Genomic DNA, 24060 nt, shown 5'->3' with positions numbered 1-24060 from the left:
CTGCTCAGGGTGGCTATGAACCTGGATGTTTGGCCTGAGCCTCTGGGTAGCTAGGATTGTGAGGGTGAGCACTGCTGGCCAGCGTGTCAGCATGCTCTCACAACTTCCTAAGCGAGGCCCTACTATGGTCTCCATCGGCAGGGGAGGCACTAAAGCACCAAGTGCCAAGGAACCTGCCAGCTGGGAACCAGCTAGCAAGACGGTCCCGGGCCCAGCCGCCCACACCACACTCCTGCCGTGGCCCCCACGTGGTACGGGGAGAGCGTGGGACTCCTTCACGCGGCAGGAGTGATGCTGTCATTTCTGGAGTTAAGGTAGAAACGTCGGTGGAGCCGGGCGCCAGTGGCACAAGCGTGTCATCCTGGCTACTAGGGAGGCTGAGATCTGAGGATCGCAGTTCAAAGCCAGCCCGGTTGGGAAATTCCATGGGTCTCTGATTTCCAATTAACCCCCAGAAAACTGGAAGTGGCGCTGTGGCTCACGTGGTAGAGCGCTCCCCTTTAGTTGAAGAGCTGAGGGACAGCGCCCAGGCCCAGAGTTCAAGCCCGTGACTGACCAAAAAAAAAAAAGCCAGTGGCCTCTGTCTCCCATGTCCCCATCATGGGCTCCCCTCCCCTGGACCTGCCCTCTAGAGCCGCAGCCGGGATGGCATGAGGGCCCTCGGGTGGGCTGAGGGGAGAAAAGCGAGATGAGGAATGGAGAGCTGTTGGCAGGAGCCATGAGTGGCTTTGGGAGACGGCGGGCCCGAGAGGCCCAGGTTCCCGAGCGCCAGAACATGGCCGCCGTCAGTGTGTTTTCACTGCCGACTTCTAGAATCATTTGGTAACCCGCACACCAGGAATCAGCTCCGGGGAGGACGGGGTGACTGCTGCGGCTGCCTGGGTGTGCTGGCGTGTTGCTGCCGTGAGTTAAGGAGGGGAGCACGCTCTGTGGAAGGAGGGGAGCACTCTGTGGAAGGAGGGGAGCACTCTGTGGAAGGAGGGGAGCACTCTGTGGAAGGAGGGGAGCACTCTCTGTGGAAGGAGGGGAGCACTCTGTGGAAGGAGAGGAGCACGCTCTGTGGAAGGAGGGGAGCACTCTGTGGAAGGAGGGGAGCACTCTGTGGAAGGAGGGGAGCACTCTCTGTGGAAGGAGGGGAGCACTCTGTGGAAGGAGAGGAGCACGCTCTGTGGAAGGAGGGGAGCACTCTGTGGAAGGAGGGGAGCACGCTGTGGAAGGAGGGGAGCACGCTGTGGAAGGAGGGGAGCACTCTGGAAGGAGGGGAGCACTCTGTGGAAGGAGGGGAGCACTCTCTGTGGAAGGAGGGGAGCACTCTGTGGAAGGAGAGGAGCACGCTCTGTGGAAGGAGGGGAGCACTCTGTGGAAGGAGGGGAGCACGCTGTGGAAGGAGGGGAGCACTCTGTGGAAGGAGGGGAGCACTCTGGAAGGAGGGGAGCACTCTGGAAGGAGAGGAGCACTCTGTGGAAGGAGGGGAGCACTCTGTGGAAGGAGGGGAGCACTCTGTAGGAGAGGAGCACTCTGTGGGAGGGGAACACTCTGTGGAAGGAGGGGAGCACTCTCTGTGGAAGGAGGGGAGCACTCTGTGGAAGGAGGGGAGCACTCTGTGGAAGGAGGGGAGCACTCTGTGGAAGGAGGGGAGCACTCTCTGTGGAAGGAGGGGAGCATTCTCTGTGGAAGGAGGGGAGCACTCTGTGGAAGGAGGGGAGCACTCTGTGGAAGGAGGGGAGCACTCTGTGGAAGGAGGGGAGCACGCTCTGTGGAAGGAGAGGAGCACTCTGTGGAAGGAGGGGAGCACTCTGTGGAAGGAGAGGAGCACGCTCTGTGGAAGGAGAGGAGCACTCTGTGGAAGGAGGGGAGCACTCTGTGGAAGGAGGGGAACACTCTGTGGAAGGAGGGGAGCACTCTGTGGAAAGAGGGGAGCACTCTCTGTGGAAGGAGGGGAGCACGCTCTGTGGAAGGAGGGGAGCACGCTCTGTGGAAGGAGGGGAGCACTCTGGAAGGAGGGGAGCACCCTGGAAGGAGGGGAGCACTCTCTGTGGAAGGAGGGGAGCACTCTGGAAGGAGGGGAGCACTCTCTGTGGAAGGAGGGGAGCACTCTGTGGAAGGAGGGGAGCACTCTGTGGAAGGAGGGGAGCCATGGCTGGAGGTATCTGCAGGCTGGAGGGGGAGCTGTTTGCACACTTCTAGGTGGGGTGGCGGATGGGACACTGGGACGCAGGGCAGATATAAACAGCCCTGGAAAAGGCACGCTATACCTGCTGCCATGTGAGAACTCAGGCGTACGAGCTGCTGAGTCCCACCGCAGGGAAGCTCAGACGCACCGAGGACAGAACGCTCAGATCACCCTTCGGTGTGGCAGCAACAGTAACAGTCACAACCCTGCAAAGGCAGAGCTTCGCGCATACAGCTTTAGGGTCTAACGTTACGTTCTGAAAAAAGCCATCGGCTCACATTCTGCAAACCGTACGTACAGCATTAGGGTCTAATGCAGCGACCAACAATGGGAGAAGAGCCTTCTGTGGGTACTCTGCAAGCCATAAGCAGTTGCTCAGATCCTTTAACACCAACAACGAGCATGGATATTTTCAGCCTGCCACGTGGAAGTCGGCTGACAAGGGAGAAGACATCAAGAAACTTGACAGTTTCTTCTCTGGGATGGGCCAGGGAAAAGTCAAGGCACATTTCCAATCCAGAGGCCTCTTTTGATCTATTCTGTGCCAAAAGTTCCTCTTGCACACTCGCCCCCAGTGCCACAGGCAGGCGGGCACATTTTCTGTGCAGACCCTCCAGGCACCGGCTAGAGGTCAGGCCCTGGCTAGAGGTCAGGCCCTGGAGTGGTGGGAATGCAAATCCCTCAGATCAAGTGTTGTCCTGCACCCTGCTGGGTCCCAAATCCCTACGGTGGAACCTGACAGCCCATGTGACCGCAGCGAGGGGCAGACATGAACGGAATCCACAGCCTCATTCAAGGCGCGGGCAAGCTGCCTTGTCCCCTTCCACCAGGAGGGGCCGGAAGCCTCTGGCACTTTGGACAGTGGGCAGTGCACTTCTGCTGTGCACAAAGCACCTGGTAGTTTTGTTGTAGCATCCTCAAGGATGCGCACAAAGGCTGTGAGGCCCGATGGCAGGACAGACGAGGAGATGTCTGGCCTGTGTATGGGGTAGGAGTTCCTGAAGCAAGATCTAGAAGGGTAAGTACGCTGGGCTAGACAGGGAGCTTCGGAAGCTCTGTTTCCCTCGGCTTTGTGTCCAGTTCTGGGGCCAGGTGCTCACCCTAGCGATTGTACATTTACTGTTATTTCCTAGGTTACTTCCCAGCTGTCTGAACTACAGGTGAGAGGTATGGAAGAAGCCCCGGGGAAGAGCAGGGCTAGGGGTGGGGCGCTGGGATGGGGTGGGGCATCATCTTCCTCCACTCCTGGTGACGTAGACACCCCTACCCCAGGCCCTCACCCGGGCAGTGCCTCTTGCACTGTGAGCGGGCAGGCTGACCGGCACAAGGAGAGCTGTTGTCCCGTGTCCAGTCCTGCTTTCTGTCTACGCCCATCCTGGCTGTGCCCCCTGTGTATTTAGTGGAGGCCAGCACTGTGCACAGACTGCGATGGCTCAGAACTCGTTCATCTCAAGTTTACAGCCTCTGCAACGGCTCCTGAGAACGAGGTCCCAGGAAGGGCCGACGGGCCTCACTCCTCCCTCTCGCCCGCTCCCCCCCCCCGCCCCACGTCCCTGACCACTGCGTCCATCTGCAGCCCAGGAGCCCCGCTCGTCACCCCACGGCAGCTCTGCTCAGCCTTTTCATCTCACTGACACAATTCTACGTGTGGTAATGCTCCACGCGTCTGTTCTCTCCTCTCCACACACAGCACAGCTTCAAAGGACATCTCCAGTCTAATGGCTTTCAAGCCTCCATCTCCAGCTGCGACCCAGCCCCTCCAGATGAGCAGCCCGACTCCACGTCTCCCCCCCTGCCATCTTCCCATGTCAGGGAGAGGCAATGCTCTTCTTGCCGTGACTGCACCACCCTTTACCTTCCTCATCTCTCAGTCTAGTTGCTCCCCTTTCCCAGTGACTTGAACTCTGGCCAGCCCTCTGCACACACCGCTGCTGCCCCCCCTTCCCCAGCCTCATTGTCACCTATTCTCAAGGTCACTTTGCCAATATGACTCTACTGGAAACAATACACACTGGACCACCGTACTCTTCTCAATTCTTCCCAACCACCCAATAGCGCCCAGTGAAGCCCAAAAGGACTCCCACGAGCTCTGGCCTCCAGCTGGGGTTGACTTCAGGGCACTCTTCCTGGGCTCTCTCCATGACTTCCGCACAGGCATCTTGCTGCCCCTCGCACACCCAAGCATGCCTCCACTGACTTGGACAGGTCCCTGCTACAATGTCACCCATTCCTCCACTGTCCCAATGAAGCACGACCCCTCCAGCCCCTCCAGTGTGCTCTAGTGTGAGCCCGGCTCACACCGCCTGCCCTTCTCATCTGGGCCTCATGGTCTCCCAGCACAGAGACAGTTCTCCTCAGGATGGATTTGCTCTAGATTGTGCTGGGCTTTCTCTCCAGTAGTGAGAAGTTCTCAGTGCGCATTCAGTGGATTAAGTGCTGCAGGCAGTAAAGTAAGTGGCCACAAGTTAGATATTAAGAATGAGGTCAAGGAGAAGCTGACAGACAGATGAGCTGGAATTTTACACCATGGGATTTTACTTACAACCGGTATTGGTGACTAGGCAGGGGAGAAGGCCGCAGTGTTCAAATTCTTTCCTGTGTGCCACAGTTGGTCTTATGGTCTGAAGCTTCTACCTGTTTAAAATTAATTCCCAACCAAAGGGCACACAGAACCTTCCGGGGCTTGCCGGCGCTGGTTCTCTCGCTCTCAGGCCGCGCAGGCTCTCTGACCTGAGGGCTTTCGTGATATGTTCTTCTGAGGCATCTAAAGACCCGAACCTCAGGAGTAAAGAATTATGTCTTCAGGAAGAGATGAGCCAACTATACAGTTACTCTGTGGCAACGTAATGTCTGAAACATAGTGAACTGCAAAGAGTAAATACCTTGAGGAAACATGGCATTTTAAGGTAAGAAAATGGAAATGTAACCGTGTGTGAGACTCTCCTTGAAGTTCCGAGACCAGGAAACACATTAAGCTTCCAGCAAATAGAAAACACATCTTCTGGTGTGTGCTGAGTAAAATCCCAATGCACCAGGCAAGCAGGAAGAGAGGGCAGAGCAGCACTGACCACAGGGGTAGGGGCCTTTGCGTCCCCCTGCAGTTTCAGAAGTGAGAGAGAACATGGCGTTTTTCTATCAGTGGCTGTCTGCTCCTCCAAGAAATCTTGTGATGCGATCAGCCTCTCATGACACAAAATACTTTTGGCCTAACACCTTCACATTTATTGTTCCTTAAATGAGATGGAAACATCATGCGTCCATCTGCTCTAGCAGTGAGCTGTAGCTGAACATGGCCCTCAATTATGCAAAGTGTGGAGCTGTCCTGCCGTAATGACCTTTATTCTTCTAGGTTATATTAAAGCAGAGGAGATTTCAACAGGCAGCCTTTATTAACCAATATGTCATACTTTTTTTTTGTTATTTAGGAGGCAACAAAATATGATTGTTTTTTGTCTTCTTTTAAAAAAAAGGAAAAAAGGCCCCCCAAATTAAAAAAAATCATAAAAACATTTCACCAAACAAAATCTGTACAAAAATCAACAAAAGAAATTACGATGATCTTCAAGTTCACAAGTAGACTCATTTACTAACAAGGCACGTGGTGAGTTGACTATTCTTAAGCAGTCCGTACACAGAAGGACAGTTCCTGAAAGAGAGGAAAATGAAATGTTTGTACACAGCAAGACAAGATTTAGGCAGAAGAATTAGGCATGCAGAAGTTTAGTAAAAATAGGCTTTCTATGGAAAAGAGGTATGGTGGGGGGCTGGTGGAAGGGCTTATAAACTGATAAAATGTGAGTTGAAGCCCCTTTGGATAGCTACTAAAAGATAGTAAAAATTATAATAAGACCAAAAATTTAAGTTAAAGTCGAGGACATCAAATACTGTGGTCAGTATTATTAAGGGCTGTCTTTTCTGATGTTTATAGTTTGGCTTCATAATGACAATGCCTGTATTACATGAAACCTCCATATTCAAATATGCAACTTCAATGGGTCAAGAACTGTCCTTGCATTTTGTGACATGAAAACTAAACTTTCAGATATTTTTTAACAGTAAAGCTTATTAACGAACACAGGAGAACTTGATGTGTTACAAAGAGCAAAACTGTTACTTCAAAACCCAGGTGCTAACCAGATGGGAAATCCCAGTAATGGTGAAGCATCAAGGTGCACACAACACTGTTCAACATGCAGAAGTAACTGTGCAGGGTGCGTGACTCCCTGGGACCCGCCTCTTCCTCTCTCTCCAGAGGCACTTCTTTGACTATTTCCTGGCACCTTGTGTTCTAGCAACTGCTCTAGGCCTCCAGACACATGATACTCAGTCCACCATCCCCACACCTGGTCCAGCCTATTGGCGCCAACCTTGCTCTCCTCCTATCTGCTTGAAGTATTGTGTCATCTCTGCCTTTATCCAACTTTTTAGTCCTGCAGAGTTGCAGAGACAGCATGCTTCTCACTTACAACATGCATATATCTTAACAGGTTAAGCATATTAAATACAAGTATCTCTATTGACCTTCAATCAATAAATACCTGTTTATTTTTGTGCTGGTATTGAGACTTGATCTAAGGGCATCTTGATTGACTTTTGGGGCTAGAGGCTAGAGTTCTACCACTTGAACCACACTTGTACCCTCAGCTTTCTGCAGCTTAACTGGAGATAAGAGTTTTGCACACGGGTCTGCCTAGGCTGGCTTCAATCCTAATTTCTCAGATTAGAGCTTCTTGAGCAGCTAGTATTACAGGCATGAGCCACAGGACCAGCCAATGAGTCTATTGAGATAACCCAAAGATTTATCTCTGGAATGGCTTCTGACTAAGTGCTTTAAGTTTTATAAAATATAACAGACTTATCCATAACCATCAGGGAGCTTAACAGGGGATGAACTACCCACACAATGTACCAATGTAACTAGCAGATCAAAATTAGTCATTAAATATTATCAGCCAATAATCTTGGGTAGGGAAAGCTCTTCTGTTGAAGAGGAGAAGGAGGGTATGGAAGAACTAGTGAGATCTGGATAGGAGGAAAAAAGGTGGCAAAAAAGACAGGGTGAAGGAAATGGCCTGTTTCCTCAAAGATGAGAGGTTCCTCAGCCTCAGGAAAGCAGCCATCTGCTTCAGTGATTGCATCAGCAGGGCTTGGCCAAAGGCTGTCACCCAGATCTTCAGACACACATGCTAAGGTTAGTAGTGGTAGGGAATTAAGATCAACTTTTTATTGTACACACTTAGGAAGATTTCCGATTTTCTACCATACACATGTATTCCTTATTAAATAAAGGTCATACCTGCATGTAAAGTTCTCATTTCCAATGAGAAACCAAATCAACCCTAGTGCTTGTGTTTGAAGAACAACAGGGCCATTTGTCTATTCTTGTGCTCCTCACTGAACACCTTGTCAGTCCCTGCTAGGTATGGGCCAGCACTATGCTAGGAGATGGAGGCCCAAGCCCAACAGGACACAGTTCTTTCTTTGAAGTTCGGAAAGTCTTATATAAACACGTTTGGTGGAAAGCCGCCTGCACAAGGACACTAGCCCTAATGGGTCACACCTGCATCTGCTTGCTCGTGCTCCCTGAACGCCCTGCTGGGAGGTAAAGGAAATGGGGAAGGTGAAGGACACAGTCGGTCGTGGGGACTTCACACTCTGTCTTGGGCCTGCCCTGGGATGGCCCTGCTTCCTGGCCACCGTGAGGACAGCAACTCCACCATGGCCCCCCTGCCATGAGGGATGGAGACTTCTGAGATCTTGAGCTAAAAATCTCTTAAATTGTTCATGTGGGGTACTTTGCTATGGGGAAGCGAACTGGGCTAACATAGCAGCCAAGTATAGAGTACCTATTCCAGATTATTTTTGATATATGGGTCATAATCCTTTCCCCAAATCTCAGGAAGCTATGAGTTCTTGTTGTTTTTTTTTTAAGTGTACAAAATTTCCATGAATTAGATCAGAAGACCATCTGGGGCTGACCTTCTGCCTATCCAAAACTGCTGACTGAAGAAGCTTGAGCAGATGGCAGTGAAGAGGCCTAGGTCTTGGCTGGACTAAGCAACAGAGATGGGCCTGCTCCTAGGACTACCGGCCATCTCCAGAGCTGTGAACGCAGGGAGATGGTTCGCTCAGAGCTTCGTCAGGGATGCAGCTCTGTCAGCATTTGGGTTGTAGCCCACGGCACTGCAGGATGAGCTTTTTACTGCACAAGCCACGGAAGGAGGAGGCCTACATTGATTATCTGACATGTCTATTTCTATGCAACAGCAGCACAAGTACTAAAGAAAAAAAATAGCCAAAAAAATGGGGTGAAGAATGCAGTCAAGTATTCAATGTATATCTTACATAATTAAGAAGGGTGCATGAGGGAAGAGAGGTATGAGAGAATGGGTGAGAATGTTGAAAGGGTGACATTGATCAAGATGCATTGTGTTCCTAAACTGCTTTGTTACACGGCAAGTCCTTTGTACACCTAGAGATAATACAAATACATTTTTAAAAAGAGGAACCTCCAACACCATTATATGTTAAAGAGAGATGGTATATATTGCATTTGTTTTCTGTGCAAAGAAGCCATTAGAAACACACACACACACACACACACACACACACACACACACACACACACACACACACTCCCCAAAGAACACATTTTGGTCTACTGAAAGAAAATCATATATTTCTCATTTATATTATAGGTGAATTCTGTTCTGATAATCAAATTTTGTATCTCACTTTCAGGTTATAAAACTATTATAATATCCTATCTTTTAAAGTCTTACAAAGTAAACAGAGAGCCAGTCGCTCATGCCTATAACCCTAGTTACTCAGGCGGCTGAGATCTGAGGATTTTATCTCCAGTTAACCATTAAAAAGCTGAAAGTAGAGCTGTGGCTTAAGTGGTAGAGTGCTACATGGTCTGAGTTCAAGCCACATGATTGACACACAAAAGAAACCAAGTCTTATTTAAAAACTACACAAGAGAAGCATCATCTTCATGGCACTGCTGCAGAAAGGGAGACGTGCCCAAAGGCACAGAGTCAAGTGTAAGGGCTCCAATGTAAACACTGGAAAAGTCAGATGGGATCAGCAGGGCCTGGGTTGTGTTTTTCAGAACAATGAACAAATACCTGAAAAACTAGATCTGATTAATGATAATCTTTCTTTTTAGACATCTTCGTAGATCTTTAGATTAAAAACACTTATTCACCAATCAGGAGCAGTTGTTCAGCCTGTAGTCCTAGCTAGTTGGGAGGTATGAAGCCAGCGGGGGAATCCATCTCAATCAACAGCTGTGTTCAGTGGAAGGAGCCTGTCATCCCCAGAAACAAGGGGAAGCAAGCAGAGGATCCCAGCTCAGGTTGGCTGAGGAATCAATCTAGACTATGTCTTAAAAACCATGTCTCTAAAAAAAACTATGTCTCTAAAAAAAAGGAGTTGGAGGCTTGACTTCAGAGTAGACAACCTGCCCTGAAAAGCACAAAGCCTTGAATTCTATCCCTAATAATGTACTCCCTCACACACAAACGATGCCCAAATTCTCTGCAACACCTGTTAGAATATTTATCGTGTAAAAGTAGTCATTTGTTTTGCAAAATCCAGAAGCACAAAAATAAGCCCTACTTAGACAAGATCAGAATAGTTATTTACTGCAAAGCACATCCTATAAGCCTGCAATCCAGCACTCATGGGAGGGGCTGAGGCAGGAGGGTGGTAAATTCTAGGCCAGCCTGAGCTACAGAGAGACCATCCTCAATGTTATATCCCCTCAAAACAAAATACAACCCTTCCTGCTTATCTGTGTCATTTTAGCTGGGTAAATATGTGAGAGTAAAAATTTGTTCACATTATACATTAAGTCTGGCAAACAACATTTTTCAATTTATTAATCTGAAAAACATTTTCATAGTATTGATGAGAGGTTGTATTTTTCTGGAAGCAAATGATCTGAACTCTTTAACTACTGAGATGGCCGGCAAATTAGAGGTCCAAGATCCAAGTGCAGGTAAGGAGAGGCAGTGCAGAGTCTCCCTGGGTATTATCTTCACCTCCCAAAACAACTCAGAGCACTGGAACCAAAGAACGCTTACCTTTGCTTGCTCCAAGTCAGAACCAGTTCCTCTGACATCCCAACGTGGCTGACATATCCTAACAAAAGAAGAGATCTTTTTACTTAAACAGAAGAAAACCCTCAAAAATAAAAATTAAACATTGAATATAATCTACAATTAAATCTTAAGCCAAATGATTAAAGAATAACTTTATTTCCTCTTTGTCAGTTTTAAGAATGCCCTCATTTACTAACCAAATACTGTATTACAAATAACTAGTTATGATGTTTTACATTTGTTTAATAGGGAATAATTGGCCCCAATTAAACTGGCTAAACTAAGGCTTTTTAGATTACTAAAACAAATTAAACTTTTTAAAATGAGAATTTAGGTGATCTTAAAACCTTTCTAAAATGGATAATGAAACTCGCTAAGTTGTAATCTCCCTGTTTTTATTAGTTATATTAAGATAAATTAAGTGAGATTAAAATCTTATTTGATTTATTTACCTTTGAAAATGAAGACCGTTTAAGGGTTACACATCCTCAGCCTTGGCGAGTGCGACCTCAATTAGTCAAGTCAGAATGTCTTTAAAAGCTTTGTGCTATTGCTTCCAGCATGGAGGCCAGGTGTTCATTAAGGTACCAAAAGTCTCATAAAAAATCCAAAGTTGCACTAGTGAAAAAACGCTCAACAAGATGAAAACTGATCACATCTTTTCCAGAAAATTCAGTAGTTATTTTTAAACCAGCTTTTAAACAAGATTTGGTTTGGCGTAATTTTAACGGGCCAATCACGCAGCTTGATCCCATTTGGACTCTTTAAACAGCATTTAAATCTACGGTGAGCACATTGTGGCACATTTAATTTTATACCATTTTTAAAATAAGTTGTACAATGTTTAGTGTGACCCTTTTATGACAAGCATTGTTAAAGGAATTCTTTCCCTGTTTACAACTATTTATGAAGGCCTTTTTAAATAAGAGAAACATGAAATGGTTAGCTCACACACACAAAATTTCTTTCAAAAGTTTATTTAGTATCAAGCAAGAGGAGACTTTGCTTAACACTACAGAACATTTCAAGACTTGAGTTACAAAAGAATACCACATTATTTTCACTTGAAACTGGCTTCCCTTTTTACGCATGTTGGCAAGAGAAGAAAAAAAATACTAGCATATGGCTTAAAGATAAAATAACTAAACTCTATGGAAACCTTAAAAATGAAAGGTGAGGCTTATGTTAAAAGAATGGATTAACATATTTAGTAACCTATCTTTTTGTTTAACACTAGTTAATCAAAGTTATTTTTTTTCCTTTTGATGACCTATTTTTTCATATACAGACTAGAAATAACAAAATTTTACATGTCTTGTTTTTTCCTGCCCAGGTGGATGTTTCAAACAAAGTAGTTTTAAGTTCCATCCATTCAGGTTTTAAGCATTTTGATTTATTTAAAAAGGGATTGTTCATAGAAAAAAATTACTTTGAACAGTATACAGGACGGGTGGAGATTGGCTATTTCACAACATCAGACAGTACAATCAGTATCTGCCATATGGCTGGTCTCTGTAGATGCCCTTTGCCGTCCTCACTGAAGGTGCTTTGTGTCTTGAGTTAGTCCACTCCTCTTGCCCTGAAATTGGTAAGACGAATCACAATTAAATCACTGCATGGATCCCACCGGCTTCATTTATCAGAATCCGACTTCACCCTAAACTAGCAGTAGATGTCATACTGAAGTTACATATCTCTGATGAACTGATAAAAGAAACAGGGAATGCAAAAAGGTATTATTTTGTTGGCAAAACTATCAGCATGGGAAGGAAAGCAAGCCTTGTATGTGTGAGACAACCAACTTGGAGAGGACTTTCCTTTACTACTCACTCAATTCAAGCTCCCAAGCTCAGGGAGCAAATTCAACTGCCTCCTCCAAAATGTGAAGGGATTTATGAGTAGGAAAGAGAAGAGAGAACCACTTACATTTCCCCTAACAGTGAGGAAGAAAATTAACACCAGCAATGAGGGGGGGTGGCGTGGAGAAAAGGAAGAAAGACCACAGAGCACACTGGGAAAAGCAGAATTGAGAAGGAGCCTCAGTCTTCACAGACTCTTTCATAAAAAGACTCCGAAAATTATAGGGTTAGGGCTAAAATGGTGCCTCCTTGACATTTCATGAGTAAGAAACAAAGTTAGTAGACAAAGGTAAATCCATCATCTTTATCTCCTGAACTTACATCTCTAGGCTCAGGACTTTTACAGAGTTACCTACAGGTTTTGGATACCAAAGAGTTAACTCCCTGCTGCAACATACAGCAATCTAAAAGCCACATGTCCATAGAGACCAATTTAAAAAGCTGTGAAAGAAAAAAGCTTAAAATGACCTCTTCTTTTGATACAAACATGTAATCACCGTCATTCCCTCAAGCTAACTTACATCAATTTAAGTTTACAGCATTCAGTAAGGCAATGCATTTCTCTTAAGTGTTTGTTATGAATAACAAAAAAAAAAAAAAAAGAATCAAGGTAGGTTATCACAGCTTTGGGCAGGTGATACAACAAAATGCACTTCAAAGGAACACCGGAAAATGGTTTTTCAGTTATGTTCAGAGAAATGTCATAGCATCCATTAACCAGGACCCTGATTCACTTGCAGTGGGCACCAGACAATCTCAGAACTCTGTAGCTGATTGAAGCTTCATGCTCTCTGATCTCTTTGCCCTGTGGCAAAGGCACGTCTTACCATCATTTTGTGGCTGCAGCCAGTTCTTTTAATTAAACCTGCCATCCTCTACATATTGAGAATTTGGACATGGATTTCCCAGCGTCTCTATCTGCTTCATTTGAATTAAGGAGAGGTTAGATGTCTCCATGTAAGTTACTCAAGACTGTCCACTCCCTGTTCAGTGCTGTTGTACTCTTTATGGAATGACTCTCAGTGTACATTTTTCAAAGTACTTGAGACTGCGAATGAGTTAAAACATAAAGAAGAGGTGGGAGAGAATCACTTCAGATGGGTACTCTCAATTTCTTCAATCTGCTTTAGTATCAAGGAACAAAGCCACTTCAGGCTATCAAGTGTCCGTAGTTTTGCAAATTATTCTATTAAGTAAGAAAAACAGCATACAGTAATCAACCCCACAAGGCAATCCACGTTTGAACCAAAACTCATGTATTTGTCTACAAGTCTGCAGTTCTCTTTAAATGTTATATTAAAGGACCTCCTGAAAAGAGATAGATACATATAAAGGAACTAAAACAAGACTGCTTCTTCAGTCTAAATGGGTTTCCAGCAAAACCTATGAATTTCCCCTCAGTAGGATCGTGTGGTCATTCTGCCCTTCACTCACCATAGGAATCGTATGTCTCCTCACTGAGTCCATGTCCATAATCATAGTAGTCAGCTCCACTGCGTGAACAAAAGAAAAAAAAAAACCATACATTAGCACAAGTGATTTGGCTATGCGTTAAAATCATACCCAACCAAATACCCCTAAGCTAAAGACACTAAAAACCAATAAAGGTGTTAAAAATAAAATCAGTTCTCACTGCAGTGACGGAGCACCAAGACAGAAGGACCCTAGATGCTCTTCACTCCCAGACTTGCCACACAGCACACAGTAAGTATGTCTGACATCTGAACTATAATTGGTTAGTCACCAGTGAGCCTGAAGACGCATGGGCTTCAGGGGGCCTGCGGCAGTACTAGTGCAGGTGCGAAGAACCAGGACTGGGTTGAGGCAGCAGTGACTACTTCCCAACAGATGGAAGTGCATTTCTTCCCCAAGCCCAATCTGCCTACTATGCACCTACCAACCAAAGAACTTGGTACTGGGTGAACTGTAGGAATTTTACTTTATAATCTTCATAATAGGGCAGAGACACTTTATGTCACTGGCACTATTACCATCATGGTGAGTGAACTGCACTACTGGTGTGAAGGCACCCTGTTATATGCAGAGATAACATGTGAGAGCGGTCTTTTGGGGGAATTCCAAGTTTTTGGTGAAGGGTCTTCTCAAATCACAGCCAAATCCATGTTCTAACATATAATATCCTTGTGATAGCAAAAAAAAGAGGTAGCCAGTTATTATTAAATCCTGGGGATAAGGCAAAAACAGGCTTAAATTTGAACTCTGCATACTTTTAGAGGCATAGGTTGGTGCCAAAGCTGTATCCTGAATCATGCGCACTGACTTTCAGAGGAAGACCTGACCTTCCATTCCCCACTCAGGCTTTCCTTCTTGTTGTGCTACTTCATTTTGCAGAATGAGAACTGTCACCATCATTTCTTTTTTTTTTTTTTTTAATTTATATCTTACGGTAAAGGTGATCTATAGAGGGGTTATAGTTACAAATGTAATGAGTTCATTTCTTTCTGAACTGTTACCCACCCCCCTCTTCATTTTCTACCACTTCCCTACTCCAGACCTCTCTTCTCTCCAAGTTGTGAAGTACATTTCCAACATAGTGTCTAGTGAGTATCATGGGTAGACTGGTTCACCCTTTGTCCCACTGTTTCAGATAAACTTATATACAAGACAAAGGGTACTGAAATAACAACAAACTGACAACAGGGAATAAACCAAAGGGAAAAAAAATAACTGCAAACAGTACAACAAAAAAAACCCTTGTTTCCATGTTTTCATTTCTTGGAGTTCATTTCAATAAGTATCATTTTATATAGTCATACGCATATAGCTATTGAGCCATTGTGATCCCCTCCTAAGAATATCCTCCATCATTTCAACTTCCAATCATCAAAGAAGCTTCAATCCAATAGAAAACCACCGAGCTGGCAGTTCAGTATCCAGGCTGCTGTGATGTGGGAAAGTGACAGAGTGTCTCCTCCGCCTGCCGGCAGCACTGCCAAGCCCAAGAAGGACCAACACAGAGGACACTGCTCAAGAGCATTGGTCATGGACCCAGCCTAGAACCTCACTAAGGACAGCGAAGGCCCTGACTCCAGGTTTTATCCCTACTTGGCTCTCCAAGTCTCACTTCCTTTCCAAAGACCAACCATGAAAACAGTGCATTACTGAGACTCTTCCAAGAGCATCAGCTCCTCTTTCTGCCAGAAATGTATTCTTTCCCCTCATCTCCTCCAAGCTGTTTCCTACTCAGTTAGCCTACAAGCCACTTCCATAGATAATTCTCCCACTCAGGGTCTGGCTGGTTCCCACTGCAGCCCACTTTCTTTTCCCTTGCCCCAAGCAGGCGTGGAGGGGCTTGGTACATGAAGGGGAAGTCCCTCCATCACTCCAGTGAGTCCTGGATGGGGTGCTGAGCAATGTCCTAGAGGCCAGAAGGAGAGAAGTGGTGGAAGGTCAAGGAAAAGGAAGGAGCAAAGGCAACGCTGGCTAGCAAAGCCTGCCCAGAAGAAGAAGAAACAAAGTATAGAGGCAGGAAAACAGGATGAAAAAAAATCTGAGTATCCCTGAAAGTACAGTTATTAGGGATTTATAGAATGTTTGTGCGGGAGCATTCCGTAGGAAAAAAATGTGCCCTTTGTGTGGGGCACACTTTGTATTCCTGGGCTTATCACAACCTCCCAAGTTAGCTTAATAGAGTGCAACAAACTGGGTATGACATGAACTGATTCTGTAACATAAACCCTGAACCTGCCATGTCACGCCCAACTGCTTTCCACGCTGCCAGGATCAGAAAGTCCCTACCACAGATGACTGTCACACCTGGTGGCAGAGGGCCACTGTCCACAGAGGCCTGTTCATTACAGAGTTTAAAATGGTCTTAGTTCCCTGGTTCATGACAAGGCCAGGGGAGGGGTGTACCGCTGTCATTCCATGAGCACCCACGCCCCAAGCTCGCACACAGAACTTTGCAGTCTGGGGCTCCTCTCCACCTGCCTGGTCACTCTTCCACCTGGCTCTAGTTTGCTCACCCTCAGGGCAGAAGTCACGGCTGTGGGAACAGGGTAGTCTTGTCACAGAGACTGGTCATTGCTTTGGTTCTCTGTTGCCTTAATTCCTTCTCTCTCTTTCTGTAGTCATAACCTTTCCCCCAGTCACAAATAAACATTCTCAGTCAGAAGAAAGAATAAGGACTAGCTGATAAAAGAGCAGAGAAATGTTTGCATGCAAAAAAGAAAATGATGCTAAGAAAACTGGTTATTTACATGCAGAAAGCCAAATACAAGCTCCTATCTCTCATTCTTCACAAAAATCAACTCCAAAAAAAGATTTTAATGTAAGATCTGAGACTTTGAACTTAGTAGAGAAACTACCAGAAAAAGTTAAGAGATAAAGGCACAGGTAATTATTTTGTATATAGGATTCTAACTGTAAAGGAAGTGAAATTAAAAATACATAAGTAGGATTGCATCAAATTAAAAGGTTTCTGTACAGCAAAAGAAACAAATACTAGGACCAAGAAGCACCCCACAGAATGGAAGAGAAAATCTTTACCAAGTATTCAATAGCCAAAGTATTCAATAGACAATTTTAGAATATTTAAAAAAACTCAAAAATTACACAGCCAAAAATAAATAATGAAACTAATAAATGAACAAATAAAGTGAACAGACAGTACGCACAGGAAGTTCAACTGGCTACTATGAAGAAATGTTCAACGTTCTTAGCCACAGAAAAGATACAAACCAAAAGCACTAAAATTCCACCTCCCCTGAAGAGAATGAGCTTTGTCTACTCTTGGTTGTGCTTCATGGTGCAGAACCACAGCTTTAAGGCTGTGCCTACTCCACATTGAGTGGAACTGTCATAACAGAATGACTCCATCGTATTTAGGTAAACAGCTACTACCAGTCAGCACACCAGGAGGCTCAAACAGATGATTTATTTGTGTCAATAAACAAATACACCAGAAAATGTATTAAGTCATAATCACACACACATCCCACCCTCCCCCGCCAAACAACACCTGATTTCACCACACCAGAGGGAGCCCCCTTCCTTGCCTGGGACTCTAAAAAAGGAGTACCCTAAAGCAGAGCGGCAGCAGGCATCTGACCCTGCCGCCATGTCACCAGTCACAGGCCTCGCCCAGGAAAATTGCTGAAGCCCAGGAGTGCTGCCTCTGTCCTGCCTGGGCCGCGCCTCACCCTCACACCCCACTGGCAGCCACCTGCCACCTGGACAGGCATTGGACATCGCTGTGCCCTGAGCCACTCTGAGCTTAGGGTGCAGTGGGGTCCCCTCCACGGACCTCCCCTGCACCTGTACCAGCTCTGCTGTGCTCCAGCACAGCTGTCTGCAGCCTCTTCCCCCTCTGAATTCCTGTGCGGAGAGAAGCACCACTTGAGAGTGAATGCTACAGTGAAGACTGCAAATAAAAAACCCATGTTGCCAAGGCTGGCCTTCCGGTGACCTCAGCAGGGCTTGGCACACTAATGCCAGTGAAACTGTAGCTTTTCAATCTGTCCCTATTCAGTGAATTCAGATACTGTAGAGTTCCTCTAAGTTTCTGACACGGCTTGCTCACTGCATCATCCCCTTCAGAATGACAATCACCAAGAAAACAAAACAAATGCTCATCAGGATTCGGGGGGGGGAGGACTCTTATACACTATTGGAAGGAATGTAAACTAGTGCAACCACTATAAAAATCATAAGGGAGGTTCTTCAAAAATAATTTGATTCTGCCATACCACTACTAGCACACACATGAAGGAGGACAAACCAATATACAAGAGGGATCGATCTACGCACAATAGCCTAACGGTTGCATCAGCAACATGACCATCAACCAATAAATGGATACAGAAAATATGGCACATGCAACAACATGTTGTTATTATTCAGCCATAAAGAAAACTTACATTGTTGTTTTCAGGAAAATGGATAGAACCGGGCATCATCATGTTGGGTACAATAAGCTAAGCTCAAAGACAAATGTGTCATATTTTCACTCACTTTTGTAATCTAGAGTTGAATATATGTAGAGATATATAGATACACATATATATATTACATAATGTATTTGTATATACTGGGAAGATGAGGGGACAGGGAAGAGGAAACAGAAACAGAGAGGGCAAATAATATCCAAATACCTTGAGTGCATGCATACAGATGACATAAGGAAACTCAATGAAAGGTGTTGAATAATATATGTATATATATATGTATCTGTGTGAGATATCAGAGTAAAATCCCTTTGTAAAATTAATATATGCTAAAAAACAATAACAGAAATGTAAAATGGGTCCTGTTAGGGATGGGTATCCCAGGGAAGGGGAGGAGCAGGTAAATGTAAATGGAGACATTGAAAGATGAATACAGACAAAGTACTTTATAGACAGAGATAGATAGATAGATAGATAGATAGATAGATAGATAGATAGATAGATAGATAGATAGATGGATGGATAGATGGATAGATGGATGGATGGATAGACAGACAGGTAGACAGACAGACAGACAGATAGATTGTACAACACAGGTACTGTAATTCAATCACGCATTGTACTCTTGAAAATTGCTGAAACATGAGGTACATGATAAATACAAGCATTTTTCAATCATATATAACTAAAGGAAAAATAAAAACAACTGTTTTTAGTAAGGGAGGAGGATGATTAGAGAGGAGGTAAATTTGATCAGGTACTCTATGCTTGTATGAAAATATCACAGTAAAATTATTTTACAATGAATATATGGTTTTGTTTGTATAGTGTTATCTGTTCATGTCCTGGGGCTTGAATGCAGGGCCTGAGCCCTTTCCCTGGGTCTTTTTTCCCAAGGCTAGCACTCTACCATTTGATCCACACTTCCACTTCTGTCTATTGCTGTAAGAATCTCATGGACTTCTCTGTCTGGGTTGGCTTCTTACTGTGATCCTCAGATCTCAGCCTTCTGAGTAGCTAGGATCATAGGCATGAGCCACTGGTTCTCAGCTAAAACTAACATATATTAATACTCTATTAAAAAGAAAAGCCAGCATAAACAAACAAACAATAGGGTTTTACTAAATAAAATACTGCAGCTATTAATATAAGGAATTTTTGTTGCTGTTGTTGGGGCTTGAACTCAGGGCCCGGGTACTGTCCTTGAGCTTTTGTGCTCAAGGCTAGCATTCTACCCATTTGAGCCACAGAGCCTCTTCCCGGTTTGCGGTGTTAAGTTGGAGGTAAGAGTCATGGATTTTCCTGTCTGGGCTAACTTTGAACAACAATCCTCATATCTCAGCCTCCTGAGTAGTCAGGATTACAGGCATGAATCGCAGGCACCTAGTGTAGGATGCTTTTAAAATACAATGACTTTTGTGTGAGAACATAAATTCCGACAAAATCTTATGCAGCAAGGCTGGTGTCAAGTCTCAGGCGAGTCCTCTGTGCCTACACTAGGCCCCCATCTGTGGTGCATCCTTGGAAGTTGTGCCTGCTGAGGGGTCTGTGCCCAGTCAGCCCGCCAGGAGCCATCTGGACTCAGCTCCATCATACTCCAAGGGTAAGCCCAGCATCTAGTCTTAATGTCATCAAAATAACTTCTCATTTTGTTGAAAATAAACTGGCTAGTGTTTTTAAGAAATACACTAAATTAAGCAAACCTTATTCTTTCCAAAGTTCAGATGTTACATCATAATGCCTCCTAGAAAAATAAAACTTGTTCTTGAGAACTGTTGCAAAGAGATTAACATCTTCATAAAATTGGGAGGGGAAAAAACCCCAAAAACTTGCACTACAGAGACAGTTCTCAATTGTTTAACTTGGAACTCTGGATGACAGGCATTGAGAGTAATGAAACAGAAGAAGAGTCTAACAGCTGCTGACCAAACTAAGCATCCTTCATGAAACGAAGAGCAATAATAAGGATTTGTACACACTGGAAAACTGTCTGTGAGATGCTCTAACACAGCTCAGAATAAAAAGGGGAGGGATGAGGGTGTGAAGACTGTTTCCCAATGAACAGGTAGATAAAAGGTAGCATAATTTGGACCAGCAACGATTCCATGTTAAGACAATCCCAGTTTTGACAAGTGAAAACCTTAAACTGACATTCACTATCATTTCACCCACTTTCTGATTATTTATTGCAAGACTGTCATCAAGCTGAGAAGCTGGAAGCAGCTGAGCCCCATTCTCCCACCTGTCAGTTCCAACTGAATTGCTTTTGCAGCATTTCATTCCGTGTACCTCAAATGTCTATTAACCAAAGACGTGTCCTATTTCCCAAGGAGAAATGAAAAACCGAAAATATAGCAAAAGGGGGAGAAAAAACACTAAAACTCTCTTTGCTTAAGGATATAACTTAGAGCATTAATAATAGGCAAGAGAACTCCAGAGGGTGAATGCCCTTCCCTCCATCAAAACGCTCAGGAGTAGAGTCCTCCCACACCAAGGTCCAGCGAGGGCCTGCCTCTCTGGTACCCAGCCAAACTCCCAGGCCTTCTGCCTCCTTCCATGGGACAGCTCATAAGAGGGATCAAAAGAAGACCAAGTACTTAGCATCATTCTTTCTTTTTTGTGAACTGAGGACATACTCAGGAGAAGGCAGAGGGCTGGCGGCTAGTTCTAGTCCTCTCATGCTTCCTTCCTTTCTCAGTTCCTTAGAAAAAACAGCCCTTAGATGGAAGACCATTTTCGTTTTTTTTTTTTTTTAATAGTTCTTTTTTTTACTGCGAAAATACTATACAGAGGGGTTACAATTACATGGGCAAGATAATTAGTACATTTCTTACCAAGCATTGTAGCCTCCTCCTTTGTTTCCCCTTCCCATCCTCCCCCCCTCCCCCACTCCCCGCACCAAAGTTGTAAAGTTCATTTTCAACATAACGACTTGTACATCTCATTGTTGCAATGGGTCCACCTGTATCCCTATTTAAACGATTTGTTTTTCCCCTTCCCCTCCACAAATTATACCAACATCAAATACAGTGAAAGCACGGGTTATACTGTGGGGGAGGGACATACAAAGCAACAAAGAAATCATCTTATAAATGTGTTAGAAACAATCGCATGAAAGAAAAAAACCATTTGAATATATATGTTAGGGTTCATTTCCCTAACATCACCTTATCTGACCTTTTCTGCTTGACTCAGACATATACTAGATATTGCAAATAAGGGAAACCATGGGACCTATGTTTCTTTGGACCTGGCATGGTTCACTTAATATAATTTTTTCCAAGTTTTTCCATTTCCTAACAAATGGGGCAATGTCATTCTTTCTGATGGAGGCATAGAATTCCATTGTGGATATATACCATATTTTCTTGATCCATTCATCTACTGAGGGGCATCTGGGTTGGTTCCATATCTTAGCTATGGTAAATAATGCTGCAATAAACATAGTTATGCTGGTAGCTTTAGTGTGGTCTTGTTTGTAAACATTTGGGTAAATGTCCAAAAGTGGGATTGATGGGTCATAGGGGAGCTCTATGTGGAGTCTTTTGAGGAACCTCCATACTGCTTTTCCAAAGTGGTTGAACAAGTTTACACTCCCACCAACAATGAAGTAAGGTTCCCTTCTGTCCACATCCCCTCCAGCATCTGTTGTTATTAGAGTTCTTGATTTTAGCCATTCTAACTGGAGTGAAGTAGTATCTCAATGTTGTTTTGATTTGCATTTCTTTTATGGCTAGGGAGGTTGAGCATTTCTTCATGTGTCTATTGGCCATCCTTCTTTCCTCTGGAAGACCATTTTCAAAACCTCTAACGCTTTTCTTGTTCCAGCTATCTGAGAGAAGAAACAACACCAGCTGCAAGGTGGTATGGCCCCTGGACCATGTTCTGATATGAACCAAGACACAAGCTACCACATTGGATTCAGGTCCAGTCCTCCTGGGCTTCTAATTGCCATCCATCTTCCGAGGTGAGCAGGAAGACCACAAACTGAGTAAGCACTCAAGCCTAAGAGATGTGAGTGTTGCACGTCTTATACCAGGGAGAAAGGGATAAAAGGTAAGGAAAAGCAATGCTGTATGTGAATAAATAGCCTTCAAAGATTTCTTCTCCAAAGGATAAACTCTAAGCTTTCTAGCCACACAGATGAGCTGGGTCCTCCTATGGCCCTGTTTGGCCCAGCTCCCATCACTTGATAGCTTCATGTTTACATTTTGTAGAATTGCCCTTAGGTAAAATGACAAGTTTCACATGTAAGATGTATAAACTAAGTTTTCATTATTGAAATGGATGGCGATAGATTAGATATATGATTACATGAGCCTGACATGCTCTCTATCTCCTAGGTAGATTAGTGATTTCCCTTGGAGAGGTCAGGATATAAATACCTATGAGTCAGACGCTATTCACCACACTCCCTATTTCCTGGTCTTTCATTTTAGTGTTGAGAAAGTAAGAGATCTGAGTCCTTTCCTATCATGATTAGAACTGGGGAGAGAGGGCGATGCCTCTTGCTGAGTGTTACCCATGAATACCATCCTGTCTTGTCTGGACACAGTTTTCAACACTTGTGTTGTAATTCCCTCAATCAGCGTATTAAGCGATTTTGAGTGAGTGTATCTACTATGACCTTGTTATTATTCTAAAAGAACTGAGAATATTTGAGTGAATGAAACACACAAAACCACTCCTTGTAGATCTCACTCTTCAGCCAAGAGGAAATGGCAAATGAGTGCAATTAAGTAGGAATGTATGTTCACAGGGGAGGAAGGTCAGGTCTACTGGGGTAAGCTGCCTTGAGGACACAGCCTCATTTGCTCAGGCTGGAGGAAAGGGGTACTGGCTGCTCAAATATTTGTATGGAACCGTGATCAAGGCAAAGGGAACGGTGTTCTGAGAAATGACTACAGACTTGTATTTTCAGTAAGATTGATTTGCTGTGGACCAAGATATAGTCAGTGTGGTTTTGCCCTCTTTAGTGTGAGGAAGATGTTAGAAGGTGAGATGTAGAAACACAATGTGCAACTGGAAACCTTAGGAGAAATGCCTAGGAGAGAAACTACAAGCACGGGTTTTCTTTTGCATATTTTACCTGAAAGAAGAAATTAGATAAAACTACAAGGGATTTGTATAAATAAGAAAAGGAAATCAGGAACAATCCAACTTTAAGAAGTATGAAAGAAGAGAAGTACTTGTCAGGTTTGACTGATAAGAAAAAGCCAATGAAGTAGAAAATAAAACAGCAAGTACATTATTCTAGCAGCAAAATATTGAAATAATATTAAGGGTGGAAAAAAGGTGATTACCTACATCACATAATTACATAATTATCATCTGAAAACTGACAATTAGCTAACAAATTTGGCAATGTTGATAGGTTATAGTTTGGTAGGGATAAAAAGGCAATGAGGATGGTTTTAAGAGATGAGAAATAGTCAAAACAGCCACAGTGTTACTACTAGAAAGTAAAAAAGAGAAAATAGTAGACAATGGGACATATGTTTTTGTTAATGACATGAATCTAAGCTATGTCATAGATTGAAGGGACAAAGGAGGCCAACAAAGGGCAAGGAGAGTCCAGAGAACAGATGTGAAGGTGACCTTCCAATTTCCTGGACTCCACAACTTAGGGCTGGGATGCTGCAGTGTGCTCAGAGAAGTGAAGCCTGGTGCTCTGGAGGTGCTGGGGACGGGGGAGGCGGCAGAGTTTTGGCAAAGGGAATGGAGGTCCTTCCTCCAGGTTCAGTGACACCCCAGCTTTGGAAGATAAGCGTGGGGTGGGGTACCAGGGAGAAAGTGCTATTGGTAGCACAGCAACTTTCCATTCATTCTTGGAGACCAAGAATACATAGAGGATTTGGCAGTAGTGGGCCACATCTCAATGAACGCTCTGTAACGATAATATTTTGATACAATACCTGTAGCCACTTTGGGGCTAAGAGGTAGTGAACCCCCTTGAGAAATCAAATTACTAAGTTCCATACTAACTGAGTTTAATCCAAAAGAGCTAACTAATT

General features: G+C 44.4%; 1 protein-coding gene and 1 long non-coding RNA gene across 2 annotated transcripts in view; both read right to left on the bottom strand.

Moving 5' to 3' along the window:
• Window positions 1-5378: 5378 nt before the first annotated feature.
• On the bottom strand, window positions 5379-10727 carry LOC122125352. The gene is made up of 2 exons (XR_006150753.1): window positions 10264-10727; window positions 5379-5819 (listed from the first exon to the last, which is right to left on the bottom strand). It is a non-coding gene; the product is annotated as an uncharacterized LOC122125352 (long non-coding RNA).
• Window positions 10728-11242: 515 nt separating this feature from the next.
• Window positions 11243-24060, bottom strand: part of Khdrbs3 (KH RNA binding domain containing, signal transduction associated 3) — a 139129-nt gene continuing 126311 nt past the window's right edge. The window contains exons 8-9 of the mRNA XM_042699970.1: window positions 13575-13633; window positions 11243-11860 (exon numbers count right to left, since the gene is read on the bottom strand). Coding sequence (XP_042555904.1) covers window positions 11769-11860; window positions 13575-13633 — 151 coding nt within the window. The 3' untranslated portion in view covers window positions 11243-11768. The remainder of the gene's footprint in view (window positions 11861-13574; window positions 13634-24060) is intronic.

The sequence above is a fragment of the Dipodomys spectabilis genome, unplaced genomic scaffold (genome assembly GCF_019054845.1).
Source record: "Dipodomys spectabilis isolate Male_0828 unplaced genomic scaffold, ASM1905484v1 ptg000264l, whole genome shotgun sequence".
In the NCBI taxonomy this organism is placed as follows: domain Eukaryota; kingdom Metazoa; phylum Chordata; class Mammalia; order Rodentia; family Heteromyidae; genus Dipodomys; species Dipodomys spectabilis.
The sequence above is the reverse complement of the archived record's forward strand: the minus strand, read 5'-3'. Positions and strand labels throughout refer to the sequence as shown.